This window comes from Populus trichocarpa, chromosome 3 (genome assembly GCF_000002775.5).
Source record: "Populus trichocarpa isolate Nisqually-1 chromosome 3, P.trichocarpa_v4.1, whole genome shotgun sequence".
Classification (NCBI taxonomy): Eukaryota; Viridiplantae; Streptophyta; class Magnoliopsida; order Malpighiales; family Salicaceae; genus Populus; species Populus trichocarpa.
Genome location: NC_037287.2, coordinates 12087237 through 12106001, shown reverse-complemented (window position 1 = coordinate 12106001; position 18765 = coordinate 12087237). Strand labels below are relative to the sequence as shown.

General features: G+C 33.2%; 2 protein-coding genes and 1 non-coding gene across 4 annotated transcripts; 2 read left to right on the top strand and 1 right to left on the bottom strand.

Moving 5' to 3' along the window:
- Window positions 1–1740: 1740 nt before the first annotated feature.
- On the bottom strand, window positions 1741–1812 carry TRNAW-CCA (transfer RNA tryptophan (anticodon CCA)). The gene has a single exon. It is a non-coding gene; the product is annotated as a tRNA-Trp (tRNA).
- A 4151-nt stretch (window positions 1813–5963) lies between these two features.
- Window positions 5964–8832, top strand: LOC18096982 (origin of replication complex subunit 2). The gene is made up of 6 exons (XM_006385610.3): window positions 5964–6216; window positions 6329–6435; window positions 6782–6914; window positions 7123–7417; window positions 7967–8194; window positions 8274–8832. The coding sequence occupies exons 1-6, from the start codon at window positions 6088–6090 to the stop codon at window positions 8471–8473; spliced, it is 1092 nt and encodes a 363-aa protein (XP_006385672.1). The 5' UTR covers window positions 5964–6087; the 3' UTR covers window positions 8474–8832.
- A 1912-nt stretch (window positions 8833–10744) lies between these two features.
- LOC7491871 (L-type lectin-domain containing receptor kinase IX.1) lies at window positions 10745–13182 on the top strand. 2 transcript variants are annotated; one of them, XM_024597091.2, is made up of 2 exons: window positions 10745–12249; window positions 12337–13182. In XM_024597091.2, exons 1-2 carry the CDS (start codon window positions 10953–10955, stop codon window positions 12975–12977), a joined length of 1938 nt encoding a protein of 645 aa, XP_024452859.1. In that variant the 5' UTR covers window positions 10745–10952; the 3' UTR covers window positions 12978–13182. The 2 variants fall into 2 exon arrangements, with proteins under 2 accessions (XP_024452859.1, XP_024452858.1); XM_024597090.2 differs by having other exon boundaries at window positions 10746–13182.
- The last annotated feature ends 5583 nt before the right edge of the window (window positions 13183–18765 follow it).

Here is an 18765-nt window from a genome sequence, read left to right as displayed (position 1 = left end):
GGACTGGAATCCTGCTGTATCCACAAGGCTATTATGAATGGGCCAAGGCCTAAGCTGGAAGTCCATATCTGTAGTAGTACTCGGGCTTTTGCAATCCATGGTTTCATAACTGAAAACTGAAAAGGTACACTGAAAAAACCTTTTCTAATTGGCGGGAAAGAAGAGAAAAATGAGCTCCTCGGCGATAGAGGCAGATGCTTTGCTAACTCAACAGCGTCCGAGCATTGTCGAGGCTCTCTCTCACCGTCCGATGGAATCGTTATCAGGTCCACTACAACACTTCTCTTTCTCTTTTGATTTTATTGTCATAAAAAAACTCTAGGGTGTAATGTAACCAGTACCACACTCCAACACGTCACAGTCCGACCCATTCTTTTTCAATTTATCACACTGTTATCACGATCAGGACGCAGTAGTTAATTTATCGGAACACACCATCGTTTTGATCGTTGAAGAAACCTTCTGTCTCCAAGCCAAAGTTTATCTTCAAAAGGAGTTGATCATGATTTCTAACTCACAACTGATTTCTAACTTGCTCTCTTTGGTTGCTGGGTTCATAGGGGACTTGAAGGAAATAATCTAGTAGCAGTGATTATCTGGCATAGTATCCTACTTTGACTAAATGAGTCCTCGAATTAACTTGATGTCTAACCCTGACTAATAATTTGTTGTTGTGGAGAATCTTGGGATGGAGAAGAGGATTGAAGTTTCTGGATATTAAACTTTGTAGATTTGGGGGATTATCCTGATTTTTGTTTTCAATTACTTCTTAACAACCAAACAAATTATGAACTACTTTTAGAACATAAGCCTTAACATTTAATCGAAGCACTGATTATTTGGATATTATGGGTGAAATGCAGGTGAAGGAGATTGAAGAGTCATAGATTGTGATCCCATGAAACCTAAGATCTTCCTTTCACAATTTTTTCATGGTTGAAAGAATAACTCCAGTCATCAAAAGCAAGAATATGTTTTGTTAGGTTGGAGGGTTTTTCACTGTGAATTTAAAGTCCCTAACACACAAGAGGCTCTCCTGTTTATTTGGTAGAAGTTATCATAAGCTGTCAATTTACGCAGGGCGGATCCAAGTAATTTATGCATCTGGATTTAGTATCAGCCGAGATTCTGCTGTAACCTCTATCTCTATCTATACCACAGGCCTGCAGAGTGACTAGATGGCTGCATCTATGCGAGAATCAAGACTAGAATCCCAGATACAATTTCATGGGACTACAACTTTGAACCTGCAGGAAGCACACCGCTTAGCTTCACAGTCAAGATATTCTATTCTCTATGTCAGTAATGCATGCATGTGCCATGGAAAACAGAAAGATGTGGCAAGTTTTGCTTGAATCATACATGCTTCTTTTACCTGATAGCTTATTCTATCACTAATTGTATGAAGATTTGGTATTTCCTACCAAATACTTTTAGTATTGCGGTGGGAGGACCACTGCATTATCAAACAAGCATTTATTCTGTATAATTGCCCGGTGGAATTGATTTTTCTTGCAAAATGAGATTGATAATCCTAGGTCAATCTGTCAAGTAAAGAGAAAAAATAAAGTATATCTACCCCTCTTGTATAATTTGTCGGCAAAAAAATACCAAGAAATTCTCTTCCATTAATTGGGGGAAACGAGAAATAAACAAAATAAATATATAAGGGATCTCCATCTCTTTTGTATAATTTAATACATAGAAACTCAAAAAGAATTGGGATAGCTTGAAGGGAATTGAACCCGACGTGAATCGAACACGCAACCTTCTGATCTGGAGTCAGACGCGCTACCATTGCGCCACGGATCCCGTTGATGTAGAATGGTAGTCAAAACTTATATATATATGTTTTAAACGTATGGAGTGATCCCATTCCAGATTCTTTTTTTGTTCGACAAAAAACTGTCGAAGCGGCAAGCCAGCTTTTGCCAAGATACCTCGATAGGATGGTCTTATCTGCAGAGTCTATAATGCAAATTATTTTGGGTGAAAATTGAAAAATATTTATATTTAACAACCAGAGGGTCTGAGAGCAGCCTGCTACCTTCATCACAGAAAGAGGGTCAATATTTGCTTTTCACTTCGACACTCACGAAGATCTTTTAAAGTGTCCTACGTACCTTGACTTTGACATCAGTATAGATCATTTTAAGAGTACTTCGTGAACTTTATCATTTGAGTGTCGGTCTCATCTCTTCCTGTCACTTTGAAGTTCATAGAAATCATTTTAGGCATGCTGTCTTCACTTTGTCAATTTAGTTATTGATTTTTACTTTGCGATGTCATATCCACCTGCTTGTTTACTTTACTCATCTTTAGAATCCTTGCTTCTAGCTTGATCTTGAATCTTTACAAGGAATGCTTTTGTAAAAAAGAATTATTTCCTTTCTTTTTTCGTTTCGCTTTTTTTTTTTCCTTTTTGTTGCATTTCTTTGTCATGTTCCTTAAGCTATCATAAGAGATGTTCAAGAATCCGTAATAAAAGATATATAAAGATAAATTATAAAATTAGCTTGTCAATAATTAGCGATAAATTTATAAAAGCAAGTTGAAAAATTATCTTCCCGACTAGTGAAGATATAAAAGATAAAACTAGAGAAGAGTGATCATAAATTTGTAGTTAGTTTTAAGAATCTATTTTAGAGATGTTATTAGAGGAGGCAACCTCTTGATCAGGATCTACAAGAGAAATTTTAGCAATAAGAAAATGATATTGAAATTGAACCCTTTTTTATGGTTAAAGTTCCTTTATGGATTGAAATTAACCATTAAAATTTGATAAAAATAAGGAAAATAATATTGAAGATGATGATTTAGATGCAAAACTCTTGGTCTATGATAACAAGAAATATTCATGCTGTATTAGTGAGCAACAACACTACCACTATCATTATCACAAACAAAATAACAAGCATATAGACTCTGATTTAAATAATGAAATTATCTATAAGAAGGGAACGAGAGTAGATTTGTTTATAAGTGATTTTTTATTAAGCATGTTACGAAGGATGTGTTTCACATGTGCTTAAGAAGAATTATGAAACTGATACGGTCAAAGTTAATTTTCTTAGACTTTAACTAACAATTATAAATGTCCAAAAGTTATACTAGTGGAGAAAACAACACATATCTTATTATTAATTATATACAAGATACAAATGAGAGATTATTTTGTCCTTATAGTGCTTAGCATCAATGATATCAACGCAAAAACAATTTAAACTCGAGGATTGTTTTGTATTTCAAAAGACTACATAAAAAGTATATTCAATAATAAAACTTTGAATTAAAGTTTTTGTGAGGTGATCTCATTCAATATAATTTTATGTTGCTTATACTTATTGTCTTTCTTATTTTGTTTTTGTTTGCTTTGAATTTCCCCTTACAAGCATATAACGTGTTTTAAAATTTGATCCATTTTGGGAATTTATAAATGAATTTGCCATTATATTATTTCCATTATAGATAAAATATAATGCCAAATAACACTTTAAAATAAACATCTTTTGATTTTTAAATGAATTTAATATTGTATTCCTAATATTGTTATATGGCCTCGGTTTACTAACTTTCAGACTTCATACTTGAAATTTTTGTAATTTTCAATTTATTAGCCTAAAATATCGTTATGATACTCATACTTTTCATTTGGATCATATCACTTAAGGTATTGTGGTAGTATGTGCTCTTTTATAATTAAGATAGTGTGTATGGTATTCAAGAGATTGAGGTAAATTGTATTAGATAAAAGTAGGAAGTTGATATTTAACAATGGTACTTAAAGAGTTGGTGGTGCAACAAGATCCTATAGGATTCATAATGAATGAATAAGACTTTTAGATCAAATTTAAGGATCATTGTGATAAAAGTTGGCAAACCTAAATGATATCTCATACGGTGTAATCCTTATTTTTTCTTGATCTCAAATATTATTCTACTTTTTAACTACAATCGCCATGTCTATAAATTTAGCTGGTAAATTGTTGATAAAAAATCTATAGTATGAAGTTTTGAAAATGTTGATGCAAATGAAAGTAAGCTTATCATTGTTTAATAAAGGATGAATCTTCACAACCATTTCACGCCACCTTATAACACCCTTTAACTATCTCATTGTTTTTTCTTTTCTCTATTGTCTAAAGACTGGACATGTTTAAGACTATTTCTAAATTGAATTTGTACTACTTTATTAATGCATAAATCAGATCCTTTTATCTTTTAATCTTGTTGTCATCCGGTTGTATATATTAATTATCAGTAAGGTTACATAGACTCGTAAAAATAGTAAATCGAAAGCTTCTCATTATAAGTAATCTTAAGCATGTCTTGTTGTAGTGTATCATACAATGAGTCTTAGTATATTGTGTACTGGTAAACTTTTCAAACTCAGTGACCTTGAAGTTTTGAGAGATCATCATATAAAGCACCATACAAATCTCATTTACTCATTGGATCATACTTTTTTCAATGCCCTTAAACATTCTTCAATTCCCAATAGCTTATTGAATTCATTTTATTCCACAACTTTTTATTCTCACTCTCCTTTATAATGAGATAAATAATAGGGACAGTCCTTATTTTATTAAGCCATTTATTCAATACGACCTACGTTATTCACTCTAATGCTTATATACAATAAATTTAATAAAATAAATATTCATATTTATCACAAAATATGATTGATATACATGCTAATCATTGGTGGAGCTTCATAACTTCTAAAGATTCCTGTTTGCATAAGGATAAGCTTTTCATGACATGATCATATTTCTCTTAAAAGATAAGTGGAAAAACTAGGGTTAAAACAAGCAACATTCATATGATACAATATAGTTTGTGTCCATTTTAGGTTCAAACCTATAGATATGATCTAGTTTTTGTCTCAACTTGTATAATTCTAAAGGTTTTTCAGGCTCTCGGGTTGTTTAGATTATCAATGAGGTAACCTAATTTCTACCCTTAGACTAAAGAGATATAAGAATAAATTATCTTGCAATCTCTCATATATAGGGTGGGTTTTGATATAAGTGGAAGTTTAATTGAACATCAATAAATATGTATCACACTTGCCACGTGAAACTTCTTTTTTAATCTTATAGGGTAGAGCTCGAGTCTAGAGTTTTTTTTAATGTTTAATATGAAATGTGTGGAGGTTCGAGATAACCATGCATATCTAATCCCAAAAAAAAAAAACAATTAAAGATAATAAATAAATGACTTGAATTTAAATGGACTAAGAATAACAATTTGAATATAGATGACTTGAAAATAAATATATAAAATAATTTGCCTGAAATAAAAGACGCAAGTAATTAAAGAATCATAATTAAAAGGAAAAAAATATGTATCATGCTTATTTCTATTCTCAATGGAGGTGGAGTTGTTCCGGTGTCCCTTCTCAACATCTAAGACTTTTAAATTAAAAGGCATTAAAAAAAATTGTAACTTAGTTCTCGAAAGAGACTAAGAATCCTAAGAAAAATACAATGATCGGTGTTGACAAAAATCATATAAAAATGTTCTTTAAAAAAAAATTATCCTACATGTTTTTATTTTTAAGTTCAATTCTTGCATGGCATTATATGCCGAGTTATTTCATAAATTTATTTTAAGTCAGGTCTTTTATGTGAATTTAGAATTAATTTGAGGTATTAATCCATCACATTTTATTTGAGTTTGAGCATTTGAATCCCAAAATTAGCAAGGTGGGAAAAATTGGGCTTATTGGCCCATTTCATTTTATTTTGAGTCAAGTCTCTTTATTGAGTTTTAGAGTTAATTGATGGATTTTCTTGAATCAATCACAGATACGTTGAATTAATATATAGATTGGAAACAGAAAACTTTGATCGTATAAGGACCTAATTGTGAAAACATTTCTATAAGAGCTTAATTGAGATATGAGATCCAATCAGGGGACGAAATTGTTTTCGCTCCGAAAGAGAACTGACGCGGGTAAAAGAGGCCACGCCACCTCTGTATTGGCGGGAAACTCCCTAAATAACAAAAGAAAAATAAAATCCCTAATTCCTCAATTCCAGCAACCAACCAGGAATTCATTCTCTCACTCAATTACTCTCTACTATGGAAATCAATGATGGAGAAGAAGAGGAATTTGAGTTCTCAAGGAATTACTTTCTAGCAAAAGAATTAGCTGGGTCGGGTAAGAAATCAACCCGCAAGATTTCTGATATCAACGTCGTCGATGAACAGGTCGCTCACCACTTTCTTTATCATTATTTTCTTTAGTTCCCTTTTATTATTAATTTTTTTGATTAAATATTAATTTTTTGGTTTAAAAAGTTTTGTTTTTTTAATATTGCAGGAGCTAAGAGCGGCAGCAGCTAATATTGAGCTAAAACATGAGAAAGAGATTAATTCTCTTGTTAATAGTTATAAGAGCTTGTATCCTAAATGGGTTTTTGAACTCAGGTAATTAGTTGAGTTATTGCAAGTATTTGTGAAATTGTAGTATTGGATGAAATGGGCACGATTTATTTGATGAAATAAACTGGCACGAAGAGTAGTAAGTTAGGCACAGATAGCAAATTGAAACCCATTTCGAGGTAAAAAAAGAAGAAACGATATGGCCTCAAGTTTGGATTTGAGAGTTTAGTTGATTTTTTTTAGTGGATATTGGTTAGTTTTATGTACTTTTTTCATATACATTTTAGATAATTTTATGAAAATTATGGGCAACATCCCTTTGATTCATTGTTATGAATTTTCTTTTTTAGGATTATTTGCACTAATTTATGATTCTTTACTATGAATTTAGGTGTGGATTTGGCCTTCTAATGTATGGTTTTGGATCGAAGAAGGTACTGATTGAAGATTTTGCTTCTACAGCATTAACCGAGTATTCTGTAGTAGTCATCAATGGGTATCTTCAGTCAATTAATCTAAAACAGGTAATCTACCTGGGTGCCTTTTGTTGATACTTGACTTATTTATCGATTTACACATTGATATTGCCAGGTTCTTAAATGCTGATATAACATTAAAATGATTCCTTGGCTTAGAAATTCAAGCCAAGCATAATACAGTGGAGTTTATGCATGATACACCGGCCACCATTTTCTTTGTGCTATGCTAACTACTGTAACATCATGACTGTAGGTGGTCATTGCTTTAGCTGAAATTTGGTGGGAAGAGTTGAAAACCAAACGAAGGACTTCTTCAGGGGTTTCATCTAAATTTCAACAGCCTTTTAATTCTCAATCTATGGATGACCTTCTTGCATTTTTGCATGAATCAGACGTGGAGGAAAATGATTCTTTTGTGTGCATTGTTGTTCACAATATTGACGGGCCTGGATTGAGAGACTCTGAAAGTCAACAGTATCTTGCGCGACTTGCTTCTTGTTCACATATCCGCATTGTTGCCTCTATTGACAATGTTAATGCACCTCTTTGTGAGTATATCTTATTATAGCTAGTTATGTGCGAACACAATGGCTAGTTGGGGCAATCTGCCAAGTTAAATTGTTTTAAATTTTATTTCTATGGCCCCATCCTATGGTTCTCAGAATTAGGTTAAACGTATTTCCTAAATAGCGAAACATTTCATGTCATGATTTCTCTGGGTGCCTCAAAAAATGATCCATGTTTTATGTTAACATTTAGACTTGTTTGCAACTGCTTTGTTGGGAGATGAAGGTCTAAATAGGATGGTCCCCATTGGCATATAGGGTTAACATTAGGGTGTGAAAATTGTTCCAAGTGTCTTCTGAACGATGGTGAACCCTCAATTCTTGCCTCAGTTTCACTTTCATTTTGTTTCTATGCCATGGATAAGATGTAAATTTTCATTTTTCTGTCTTTCCTATGATTAAAGAACAGAAATCTTTTTGGAACCCTTTAGTAATTCTTTTTTCCTCGGTTCATCTTATACATTTATGATTTACCGTCCTATTCCAATTGTCTAGGACCCTAATAACTGTACTGGGTTTTTTTTTTGGCAGTGTGGGATAAGAAGATGGTTCACACCCAGTTTAATTGGTTCTGGTATCATGTTCCTACCTTTGCACCTTATAATGTTGAAGGAATCTTTTTTCCTTTGATTCTCGCTCACAGCAGTACAGCTCAAAGTGCCAAAACAGCTGCAATAGTCTTACAGAGTCTGACACCCAATGCCCAAAGTGTGTTCAAAATTCTTGCAGAATATCAGTTGTCTCATCCTGATGAAGAAGGCAAGTGACTACGCATGATGTGGAGCATTATGTTTCATGGTTGAAATCTTATGTGCTCCATTTGATTTGTCATTTTCAGGCATGCCAGTTGATGCTCTGTATACAACTGCTCGAGAGCGCTTCCTTGTGAGCAGCCAGGTCACATTAAACTCTCATTTGACAGAATTCAAAGATCATGAGTTAGTAAAGACTAGACGGCACAGTGATGGCCAAGACTGCTTGCACATCCCGCTTGCAGCGGATGCCCTTGAAAAGTTGCTTTCTGAGATCAATCAATAGTTCTGACTAAGTTTGTAAATGTATTTCCCATCCTGCTTACTGTGGATGCTCTTGAAAAGCTGCTTTCTGAGATCAATACAATATACCCGGTACGTGCAACTCAGGTTGTAACTTGAATTAGTCTCATGATCAACTCTTAATTTCGATCTCTAGCATGCTGGCAACCTATTGCAGCAGTTCGCATGAAAAACTACATTGTATCTTCGATAGCCTTTGGAGAAACCTTTTTGTTCATATCTTGATGTTTCCTTTAAAATACCTCTGTTTAATTCCATGTAAGCTTGACTATTCCTTTACCAGAGAGGAGCCCAATGCCAATTCTGGTGTACCAACTTAGTGCTTCATTTCCCATTTACGTATCATCTGAGTTTTATAAGTGATGTTTAGTTAATTTAAGGTGTGTGGTCATTTACTAATTATAGGATGCTATGTCGTTCGGTTCCTGTAAACACAGTTGGGACTTGGTAGTCTCTTAAGCCATATGAATACTGCAGGCCATGTTCTGTGCTTCTTCTTTTTCTCGAACTTAAAGCTGCGTTATTGTTCCGGTACTTTTCTATATCAATTGGGCTATATATTTATAGCTTAATCAAGTCACAAACTTACACAGTTTGAGATTGGAATATCTATTAATTTTCTTTTGGAACCTGGAGATGATAGAAAATCAAAATACCACAAATCAAAGAGATGATTAGACAAGTTTATGAATCTTGATTCATGATTTATATATATAAAAAAAAGAATCTTGATTCCTCCAGCAAGGCCTGAATCGTTATATTTCACATAATGCAAGACTTTTGGGAATTTTATACAAGTACTTACATGTACCAAGATTGATAGAAAAACTTGAAAAAGAATTACAATGGATAAAATTACACCAAAATGTGTAAGGCCGGCCTAATTTTTCCTCACAAATCATGTTTCGCTCATAAATCCCTTTATAAGTAGTATTATTGTCCGCTGATCATATTAATGAGACCATAACGATGCCTAAGCTCTTTACAAGAACTTTTACTTTTGAAATGCGATTGGGCTTGGGATTTACAGTTTTTGGACAGCTCATGATCCTTTATACGCATTGGATCTGGGCAAAAATAGCTGTGGGCCTTGAAGCTCGAATTAGTGCAAACACTCCAAATTGAGCCTGTATAATCAAAAGCACGACTTGGGTCTAGGAGTACCCTTGTTGGTCTAATACCCTCAAGGGCATACACACCATCGGCATAGGTGCAAGGACAACTTGATGTCCTAATATGCCAGAAGGTATGCTATCCTTAGTTTAGGCTCGAGGGTGTCGATGGATGATGACAATGTAGTAAATATTTTCTTCAAATACATGATGTACTAAATAAGAATAAATAGCTCTAGATTAGCCCTAGTTAAAACATCACTAGTTGGTATAGAAAAAAATGGTGTGCTGTTTGAGGGTCTGCTAAAAATACAAGTCGCTGTGGATACATATCTTAAGTGCAAGATTCTTCAGTAAACCTCGTATACATGACTTTAACGCAATAAATAACACTAGATATATATAGTTGTGAAATTCTTTATAAAAAAGGATGGTCATGACTAGGAAGGGCCCTTTTTTCTAATTGATATTAAAATAATGGTCATGATTTGAGTAGGTGAGATTCCACTGAAGGACTTTTGTGTCATTTAGTTTTTTAATTTAATTCTTGAATTTTTAAAAGTAATCTTCATCTTAATTTTGTTATTCTTACAATTATTCTCAAATACTATATACAAGACATTTTAAAAAAAGTTAAAAGTTAACACTTAATAAAGCAGTAGCCAATTATAAATTATTTTCTAAAGTTGTTTTAAAAGGATTATCGTAAATTTTCTAGTTGAACTTCTGACTTTGACACCTTTCCTTGTTAAAGCCACAGGTTCAAAAACTTATTGTGATATTTAAAGATGAGATTATATGACTTGTTCCCACTGGTGTTTAAGGATTCCTTGTCATGTAATGTATGACATTAAAAGTATGTTTGGTGGTAATAGTTATTTTTTAAATAATTTTTTGTACCGAAATGCATGTAAATGATATTTTTTTATTTTTTAAAAATTATTTTTGACATCAGCATATCAAAACAATTCAAAACATATAAACTATATTAAATTTTAATAAAAAAATACAAAAAATTTTAAATTTTTTAAAAACATAATTTTACACCGTCTTCCCAAACAGTTTTTAAAGTTCACGTGCACAATCGGGCGGTCGAAATGGTTGTGGGAGTGATGTTTAAGGTTGTTTGTGCACGATTTGTTGCCCGCATACAATCTGAGATGAGAGTGATGTGCCCTTTTAATAATGTTTTGCGTCATTTTCTTGTGCTCGCAATTCAACCCTGTGCCGGTACGCCGGCAATAAATTTCCAAACTTTATCTTTCTTTACATTTTCAGGGGATGTGAATCCCTCCGCTGACTTTGCTTTGCCAAATAAATTGTATCTGGGGTTGAAACTTGGGCGTAAAGATGTTACATATCAGTATGTTGCTCATCAACTGCTTGTTACTTGTGTCCTCCAATTCTCTCTCTCTCACCATGGCCACCTCTTTCTACAGTTTCCAAACTTTGAATCTCTATGTCATTTCCTTCCTGCTGCTGCTTCTTCCACCCTCTGCTAATTCAATTTCCTTTCAAAGAACACGATTTGACCCTAGTGACACCAACATAATCTATGAGGGAGGTGCATCAACTCATGTTGGAAGCATTGAATTCAATAGTGACACTTATATGTGTCAAGTTGGTCGAGCCACTTACGCCAAGAAGGTGCCTCTCTGGGACTCTTCCACTACAAGGCTGACCGACTTCAGTACCCATTTCTCTTTTTACATCGACATTGAAGGTCGTACTTCTTATGCAGCCGGATTTGCTTTCTTCATCGCTCCTGTTGAGTTTCACATACCCCCGAATTCAGCAGGAGGTTTTCTAGGCTTATATAACATCACCACTAGTGACTCTCCACAGAACCATATTGTCCACATTGAATTTGATTCTTTTGCGAATCCTGAATGGGATCCTCCAATTCAAAATGTTGGGATCAACAACAACTCAGTTTCCTCGGCCACATACACCTATTGGAATACCTCCTTGCACAGCGGCGATACTGCTGATGTGCGGGTCACTTATAACTCCACTACAAAGAATCTGACGGTTTCTTGGAAGTATCAGACAACTTCATCTCCTCAAGAGAATACAAGTCTTTCCTACATTATTGATCTCAGGGAGGTTCTTCCTGAGTGGGTCACGATTGGGTTTACAGCTGCTACTAGTAACCTTATAGAGCGGCATGTGCTTCACTCATGGGACTTCAGTTCTACCCTGGAGATGAGTGAAACAAGCGGAAAGAGTGCTAAAAATATAAAACTCGTGGTGAGTCTGACAGTTTCAGGAGCTGTTTTGATTATTGTGATTGCTGTAGTATCTGGAATTTTGTGGAGACGGAAGTTGGTAAGGAAGGAAACAGCGGAGACGGTGAACTTAACATCAATCAACGATGACCTTGAAAGGCGTGCTGGTCCTAGAAGATTTTCCTATAAAGATCTTGTTTCAGCTACCAACAACTTCTCTGCTGAGAGGAAGTTAGGGGAAGGAGGGTTTGGAGCTGTTTACCAAGGGCAATTGACTGGTATAGATACGGCAGTTGCTGTGAAAAAAATCTCAAGAGGTTCGAAACAGGGGAAAAAGGAATACGTAACTGAGGTGAAGGTCATTAGCCAGTTGAGGCATCGGAATCTAGTGCAACTCATAGGTTGGTGTCATGATAGAGGTGAGTTCCTACTTGTCTATGAATTCATGTCAAATGGTAGCCTTGATTCTCACCTTTTTGGTAAGAAGATTCCTCTCACATGGACAGCAAGATACAGAATAGCTCTTGGATTGGCCTCTGCTTTGCTTTATCTTCATGAAGAGTGGGAACAATGTGTGGTGCATCGCGATGTAAAATCAAGCAACATAATGCTCGATTCAAGTTTTAATGTCAAGCTCGGTGATTTTGGGCTAGCTCGACTCATGGACCATGAGCTAGGTCCGCAGACTACAGGTTTGGCAGGAACTCTAGGCTATTTGGCTCCGGAATATATAAGCACAGGTCGAGCTAGCAAGGAGTCTGATGTATATAGTTTTGGCATGGTTTCTCTAGAGATTGCTACTGGAAGAAAAGCAGTTGATGCCATTGAACAGAAATCAGAAATGAGCTTGGTAGAGTGGATTTGGGATCTTTATGGAACTGGAAAACTCAACTTGGCTGTTGATGAGAAACTTCAGTCTGAATTTGATGAGAATCAAATGGAGTGCTTGATGATTGTTGGGTTGTGGTGTGCTCACCCTGATCGCAATATAAGACCCTCGATAAGGCAGGCAATTCATGTTCTTAACTTTGAAGCACCATTACCAAATCTTCCCACAAAGATGCCTGTTCCTCTGTATCATGTGCCTACACCACCGCTTAGCTCCGGTGAGCCCTTGATATCGCACTCAATGGATGTGGGTCGTTAATCATGGCTTTTCACTTGTAATATGCAATAATGTAGATAGAGAGATGAGTGCCGAGATGCTTAAATTGATCTTCTTTTTCATTTGGTCCAGTTCTTAGGGCATCTTTGTATAGCAGCTTCTATGGGAGATCTTTTTCTCCTCAAATAAACCTTTTCATTCAGTCTTATTTTCTAAATAAAGGTATTCCTTGCTATAAAAGAATAAAGTCCCATTACAGTGTTTAAACAACTGTCTTTCAAGCAGATCCTTGCTGTGTTGTAACTGAAAACTGTAGTTATGATTTTTGCCTCCGCATATCGCTGGTGTGCTTTGACGGAAAAGGCTTATGTATCGGCTGGTGGTACGGAGGCCTTCCTGCGATGGATGTGCTGTAGGCTGGATCCTGTATATTGACTTAAAAGGCTTATGTACACCAAAGGCCTTCGGGAAGAATCAACACCGCACCACCGCTAAGTTCTTTTTTTTAATAAAATCATCATTTTATCATCATTTTACCATAATTTTCTTACACATTCATCATTGAAATAATAACTATCACCTCTGATCAGTCTCATCATCCCGCCATCATCATCATTAATTAATATATTATATTTATTATTATTATCATTAACATTTTCATTATAACCAGTGTTTTAAAACCCGGCCCGACCCTGCGGGTCACCCGGGACCCGGCTGACCCGGGGCTGGAACCGGGCCGGGTTGATGAAAAAACCCATCAGGGAATTGGCCCGGAAAAACCCGGTCGACCCGGGACCCGGTTGACCCGGGTAAACCCAGCTAAGACTCGGCTGTTTATATATATATATATATATATATATATATATATATATATATATATATATATATATATGTGTTAAACGACGTCGTTTTTTGCTTTAGCTTTTTACTGTCGATTAATCCCCGTCTCTCTTTAAAGTTCATAGCTTCCAGCCTTAATTTTTGATAAGCCTTCTCTCTCTCTCTCTCTCTCGCACTCTCTCACTTAGGCAGCCAAGACTGCAAAAATGGAAAAAAACAGATTCTCAATCTTAACAATTCTATTGGTCACACTCGTTCTCATTCTCTCCCTCTCTTTCTCCACATATTCCCCAACAGATCGTCGCCTCTTAGTCCTCCTCGACGACTTGTCACTCAAATCTTCACACTCAATCTTCTTCAATTCTATCAAATCTCGTGGCTTCGATCTTGATTTCAAGCTTGCTGGTGACCCGAAACTCGCCCTTCAACGTTATGGCCAGTACTTATATGATGGTTTAATTCTCTTCTCTCCTTCAATCAAAAGTAAGTTGTTGAATCCAAACAAATTGTTGTTTGTTGTTATCAAGTTATGATTTTTATGGTTCAGTTTTCGTTTTGAGAAAATGGGTTTTGTTATGATTTTGTTTTTTTGGTTTTCTTGGAATAATTTGTAATTTGGGATTTTTTTTAGGATTTGGTGGTGCATTGGATTTAGCTCTAGCTACTGGATGTGGGGTTGATTTTGATGATGCTGATGTAGAATTTATGATGCATTGAATGTTTTTATCATTTTATTTTATAAGAGTCTGTCGTTGGCAATTTGGCTTGAAAAAAAAGAGAGCAAGTCCAGGCTTGAAGGCTCACTGGAATGAGTTTATATAAACCAGAGAATAGAATTATTTTGTTTATTGAGTTTACATTATATTGTAGGATCCATTGCCTTGTTTATTGATCATAAAAGTTATTGTTTTTGGGTTGACCCAGGTTAACCTATCTGACCCATGACCCGATCATTAAACCGGGTCAACCACCGGGTCGGGTTTAAAAACTATGATTATAACTAATACTATTATTACCATAACTAACGCTACAAATCTTATTATCTCCATCATAACATATTATTTTCATAATAACTACCATCATCATCATTATCTCCATCATAAACATCATAAATTTCCATACCATATTATCATCAATAAATAATAAAATCAATTAACATCCTAGTTGTTATCAATTATCAATTTTTTTTTTCAATTCAAACTTATTCAACTTAAACCATTGTCTTTAATTATTATCAATTCCGCACCAAATTATTGTTTTTCAAATTTTCAACTTAACCTTAAAATTAACACAAAATAATTGGTACGGTTTAAATTACTCGTGATTTCTTCAATTCTAACACACATAAGTTACAAAATCACACTCAATTTCATCGAGTGACAAATTAAATATGTTTCTTTCAATTCTAAAATATAAATCATACGTTAATACAATAAAATTATCATTATAAAACAACCAAAACACTTAAGCAAATTATAAAAACTACAAACAAACTTCAATAAATTAACTTCAAATGTAAATGGGTTAAAACATAAATGGATGGGTTTGCTTACTTGGTGGAGTGCAGTTTGACAAGAAATCGAACCAATAGAGAAAGGTTGTGTCGGCACTAATGGATTGGGTGGCTGGATTTTAAAGGGGAGCTATTGAAAGCTTGAAGAAATATGGTTAGAGTTTGAGTTGAAATTAAAGAAGAAAAGGAAGAATAATGAGAAGTAAGGGGAAAAAAAGGATTGTCAGGCTTTAAATCTTTTTAAAATCATCAATGAAAATTTTGTCAGTAATTTGACACGTTTGTAATGCCGACATATTTTTTTTATCACATCACTATTTTCATCAGAAATTATTTATGAAAAAACTTTTGTCATAATTTTCATCGATAAACAATAGCGAAATATCTTTCGTCTATATTTTTGCTACTTATTTTCAATTTTATAGTAGTGATGATGATTAGTTGTAGCCAACTTACGAGTAGACTCCAGAAGCCCAATGGAATTTAAAAGATATTAAGCAAAGGGCAATAATTAAAAAAACTAAAACCCATCAACCAATAATTGTAGTCCAAGAAATATATCACTATGGATTGAAACAATGAAATGATCATTTTGCCTTTCTAAAAAAAAACAACCAAGCTTGTAATTAGAAGTAAAATTATCTTTTCGAGGGAATTCATTTAGTATTACAAAATTGATTTTGGACAAATTGTTCCACACATATTTTTATGGTACAATGAAATAACTTTATTACTCTTAGAAGTAAAAAAATGTATAGCTTTAGTCCAAGAAAGTTTTTGTATTTTTATTATTTTTTGCATGGTAAAATTATGCTTATAACCTTAAAAGCAAGAAAAAACATTAAACTTGCAAATGGGAGCTTTTTCGTGTTTTTAGTTTTTATAACAATGAAGTGATGGAATTGTTTTTTTTTTTAAAAAGTTGGTTCCAAAGGCATTTTTATCTTTTTATTATGGTTTTTTCATTGTAGGCTATAAAAGCAAGAAAAAACATTAAACTTGCAAATGGGAGTTTTTTCGTGTTTTTAGTTTTTATAACAATGAAGTGATGGAATTGTTTTTTTTTTAAAAAAAGTTGGTTCTAAAGGTATTTTTATCTTTTTATTATGGTTTTTTCATTATTATTTCTAGAATTTATTAGGAGATGCTTGGTAATTTTAGAATTTTAAATGTTATTAAAAACAAAGTTGTACGAGTCAGTATGGTATGGTCCATGTGCCTTCGGAGCGACGCATGCAGGTCCGTCAGGGGAGTCCCAACGCCGCCATCCATGATGATGTTGGGAGTGGCGCGTCATCCTTTTGGCATTGATGGGGCGCGTGTGTATGATGAAGGTGCAGTAAGGCTCTGGTGATTTTTTTTTCTTTTCCTCTTTCTTTTCTTTCTTATAGTCTAAACATTCATGTAAACCCTTCCAAAAATTGATTGTGTCTTCTAGTTTCTATTTCTATCAATTTTGACCATTATTATTTTTATTACTATTTGTTTTATTTTTAATGCTTCTTGAAGTTTTTTTTTTCAATTTTGTTTCTAGGCATTTTATTTCATTTAATTTTTTTATCCAATCTGTTCCTGATTCTTTCGATTGATATTTTTTGTGTTTTACCCTTTTCTTAATTATTTTTTAAAATTTTATCTCTTATCATTTTATTTTATTTAATTTTTTATTCAATTTTGGTCCTCATTCTTTTGATTGTTATTTTCTTATCTTTTTCTTGATTTGTTTTTTCAATTTTGTCTCTCAATATTTTATTTTATTTAATTTTTTTATCCAATTTTGATCTTTATCTTTTGATTGCTATTTTTTTATTAATTTATTTTGTTTTTTTAATTTAATCCCTAATTATTTTTTTTCGTTTAGTTTTTATATCAGATTTGATTCTCATTATTTTAATTAGTATTTGTTTTGTTTTTTTAATTTTTTATAATTGAAAATTTTACTTCATATCTATTTTTTTATAAAATAATCTCAGTCTCATAACTCATATTACATATTAGTCAAGTTAACTCATCATCTAAATATTTTTTTTATATTAAAATAAATAACATAACATGCGCATAGCACACATCACGTATTTAGCTTGTTGTTCATGGCAAAGCGTGTAGATATGTAAACTTAATATGCATAGATTTTAGATCAATAAATATAAAATATATAGATAAAATTATATAAAATACATATATTATTAGGTGAAAATTATTAAATTTTATTTATATATCTTATATTCATTAATTTAATTTATAAATAATGTGTAAATATAATCTATCTAATAATTATTTCTGGTGTGAGGGACAACCTCCACTGATAATAAACCCGAGCACATGCAGGATGAAGATGCATACAATTTTTATTTATTTATTTATTTATTTTGCTAGGCCTGCACTCAATACCCTCGACCAAGATTGAACAAGTTGAGGTCAGGTCGGGTCAGCTCACGGTCAAACATATCTTCTTGGTTTCAACCAACCAGCTAGCTACTCTTCCTTCTTTGTTAAGGCAAAAATAATAATAAAAACAACTCTTCTTTCGTCTCTTTACTCTACACGCTCCCTTTGTTTTGTAGCAGCACGCGGCCAACAAACTTTCTGTTTTTCTTTTCTTATTTTTTTATAATTTAATATTTACTTCAGTTTTGTTGTTATATATATATATATATAAATTATTTTGATTTACTGATATTAAAAATCAATTTTAAAAATAAAAAAATTATTTAAATATATTTTCAAATAAAAAACATTTTAAAAAACAATATCTACCACCCTTCTACCTCCAAATACTAACTATATATACTTCTACCTCCAAATACTAACTATATATATATATAGTTAGTATTTGGAGGTAGAAGGGTGGTAGATATTGTTTTTTAAAATATTTTTTATTTGAAAATATATTTAAATAATTTTTTTATTTTTAAAATTGATTTTTAATATCAGTAAATCAAAATAATTTAAAATAAAAAGTGTAAATTTTTATAGGCCACTCCATCTAGATATGCACTCTTTATAACTTTATTCTATTTTTTTCGATATATTATATATGTTTTTCTTCCTATATTTATTACTTTAAACATTTGAATATCTCGTATTCTAACAAAGAACTGTTTTTTCAAGAACAACCACCCCCACAAGCGTAGAGCATAGCCATGAAAAGTCCAGTTTATATCTAAAGTTCTTTCATAACTTCGTCAACATTATTTTTGCTTCTAGCTTATATGCGTAAAGTAAGGCTTCTGGTTAACTGCTTTCTCTCCCAATAATGAAACACTGTTATCTTTTTCATCTATGATGGCTTCTTTTTCAACAATTTTGCCCCAATAAAGTCATTTTTAAAAGCACGGTTTTGGGATTCTCTCGGAGGTTTAATCTTTGTCGGCTTCAAGTTAACTATTATGGACCATTGTTTTTTTTTTTTATTATTATTAATATGGGAGTACGGTTTAGTTTACACGCACCTCAACTAATTCCATGCACATGCCT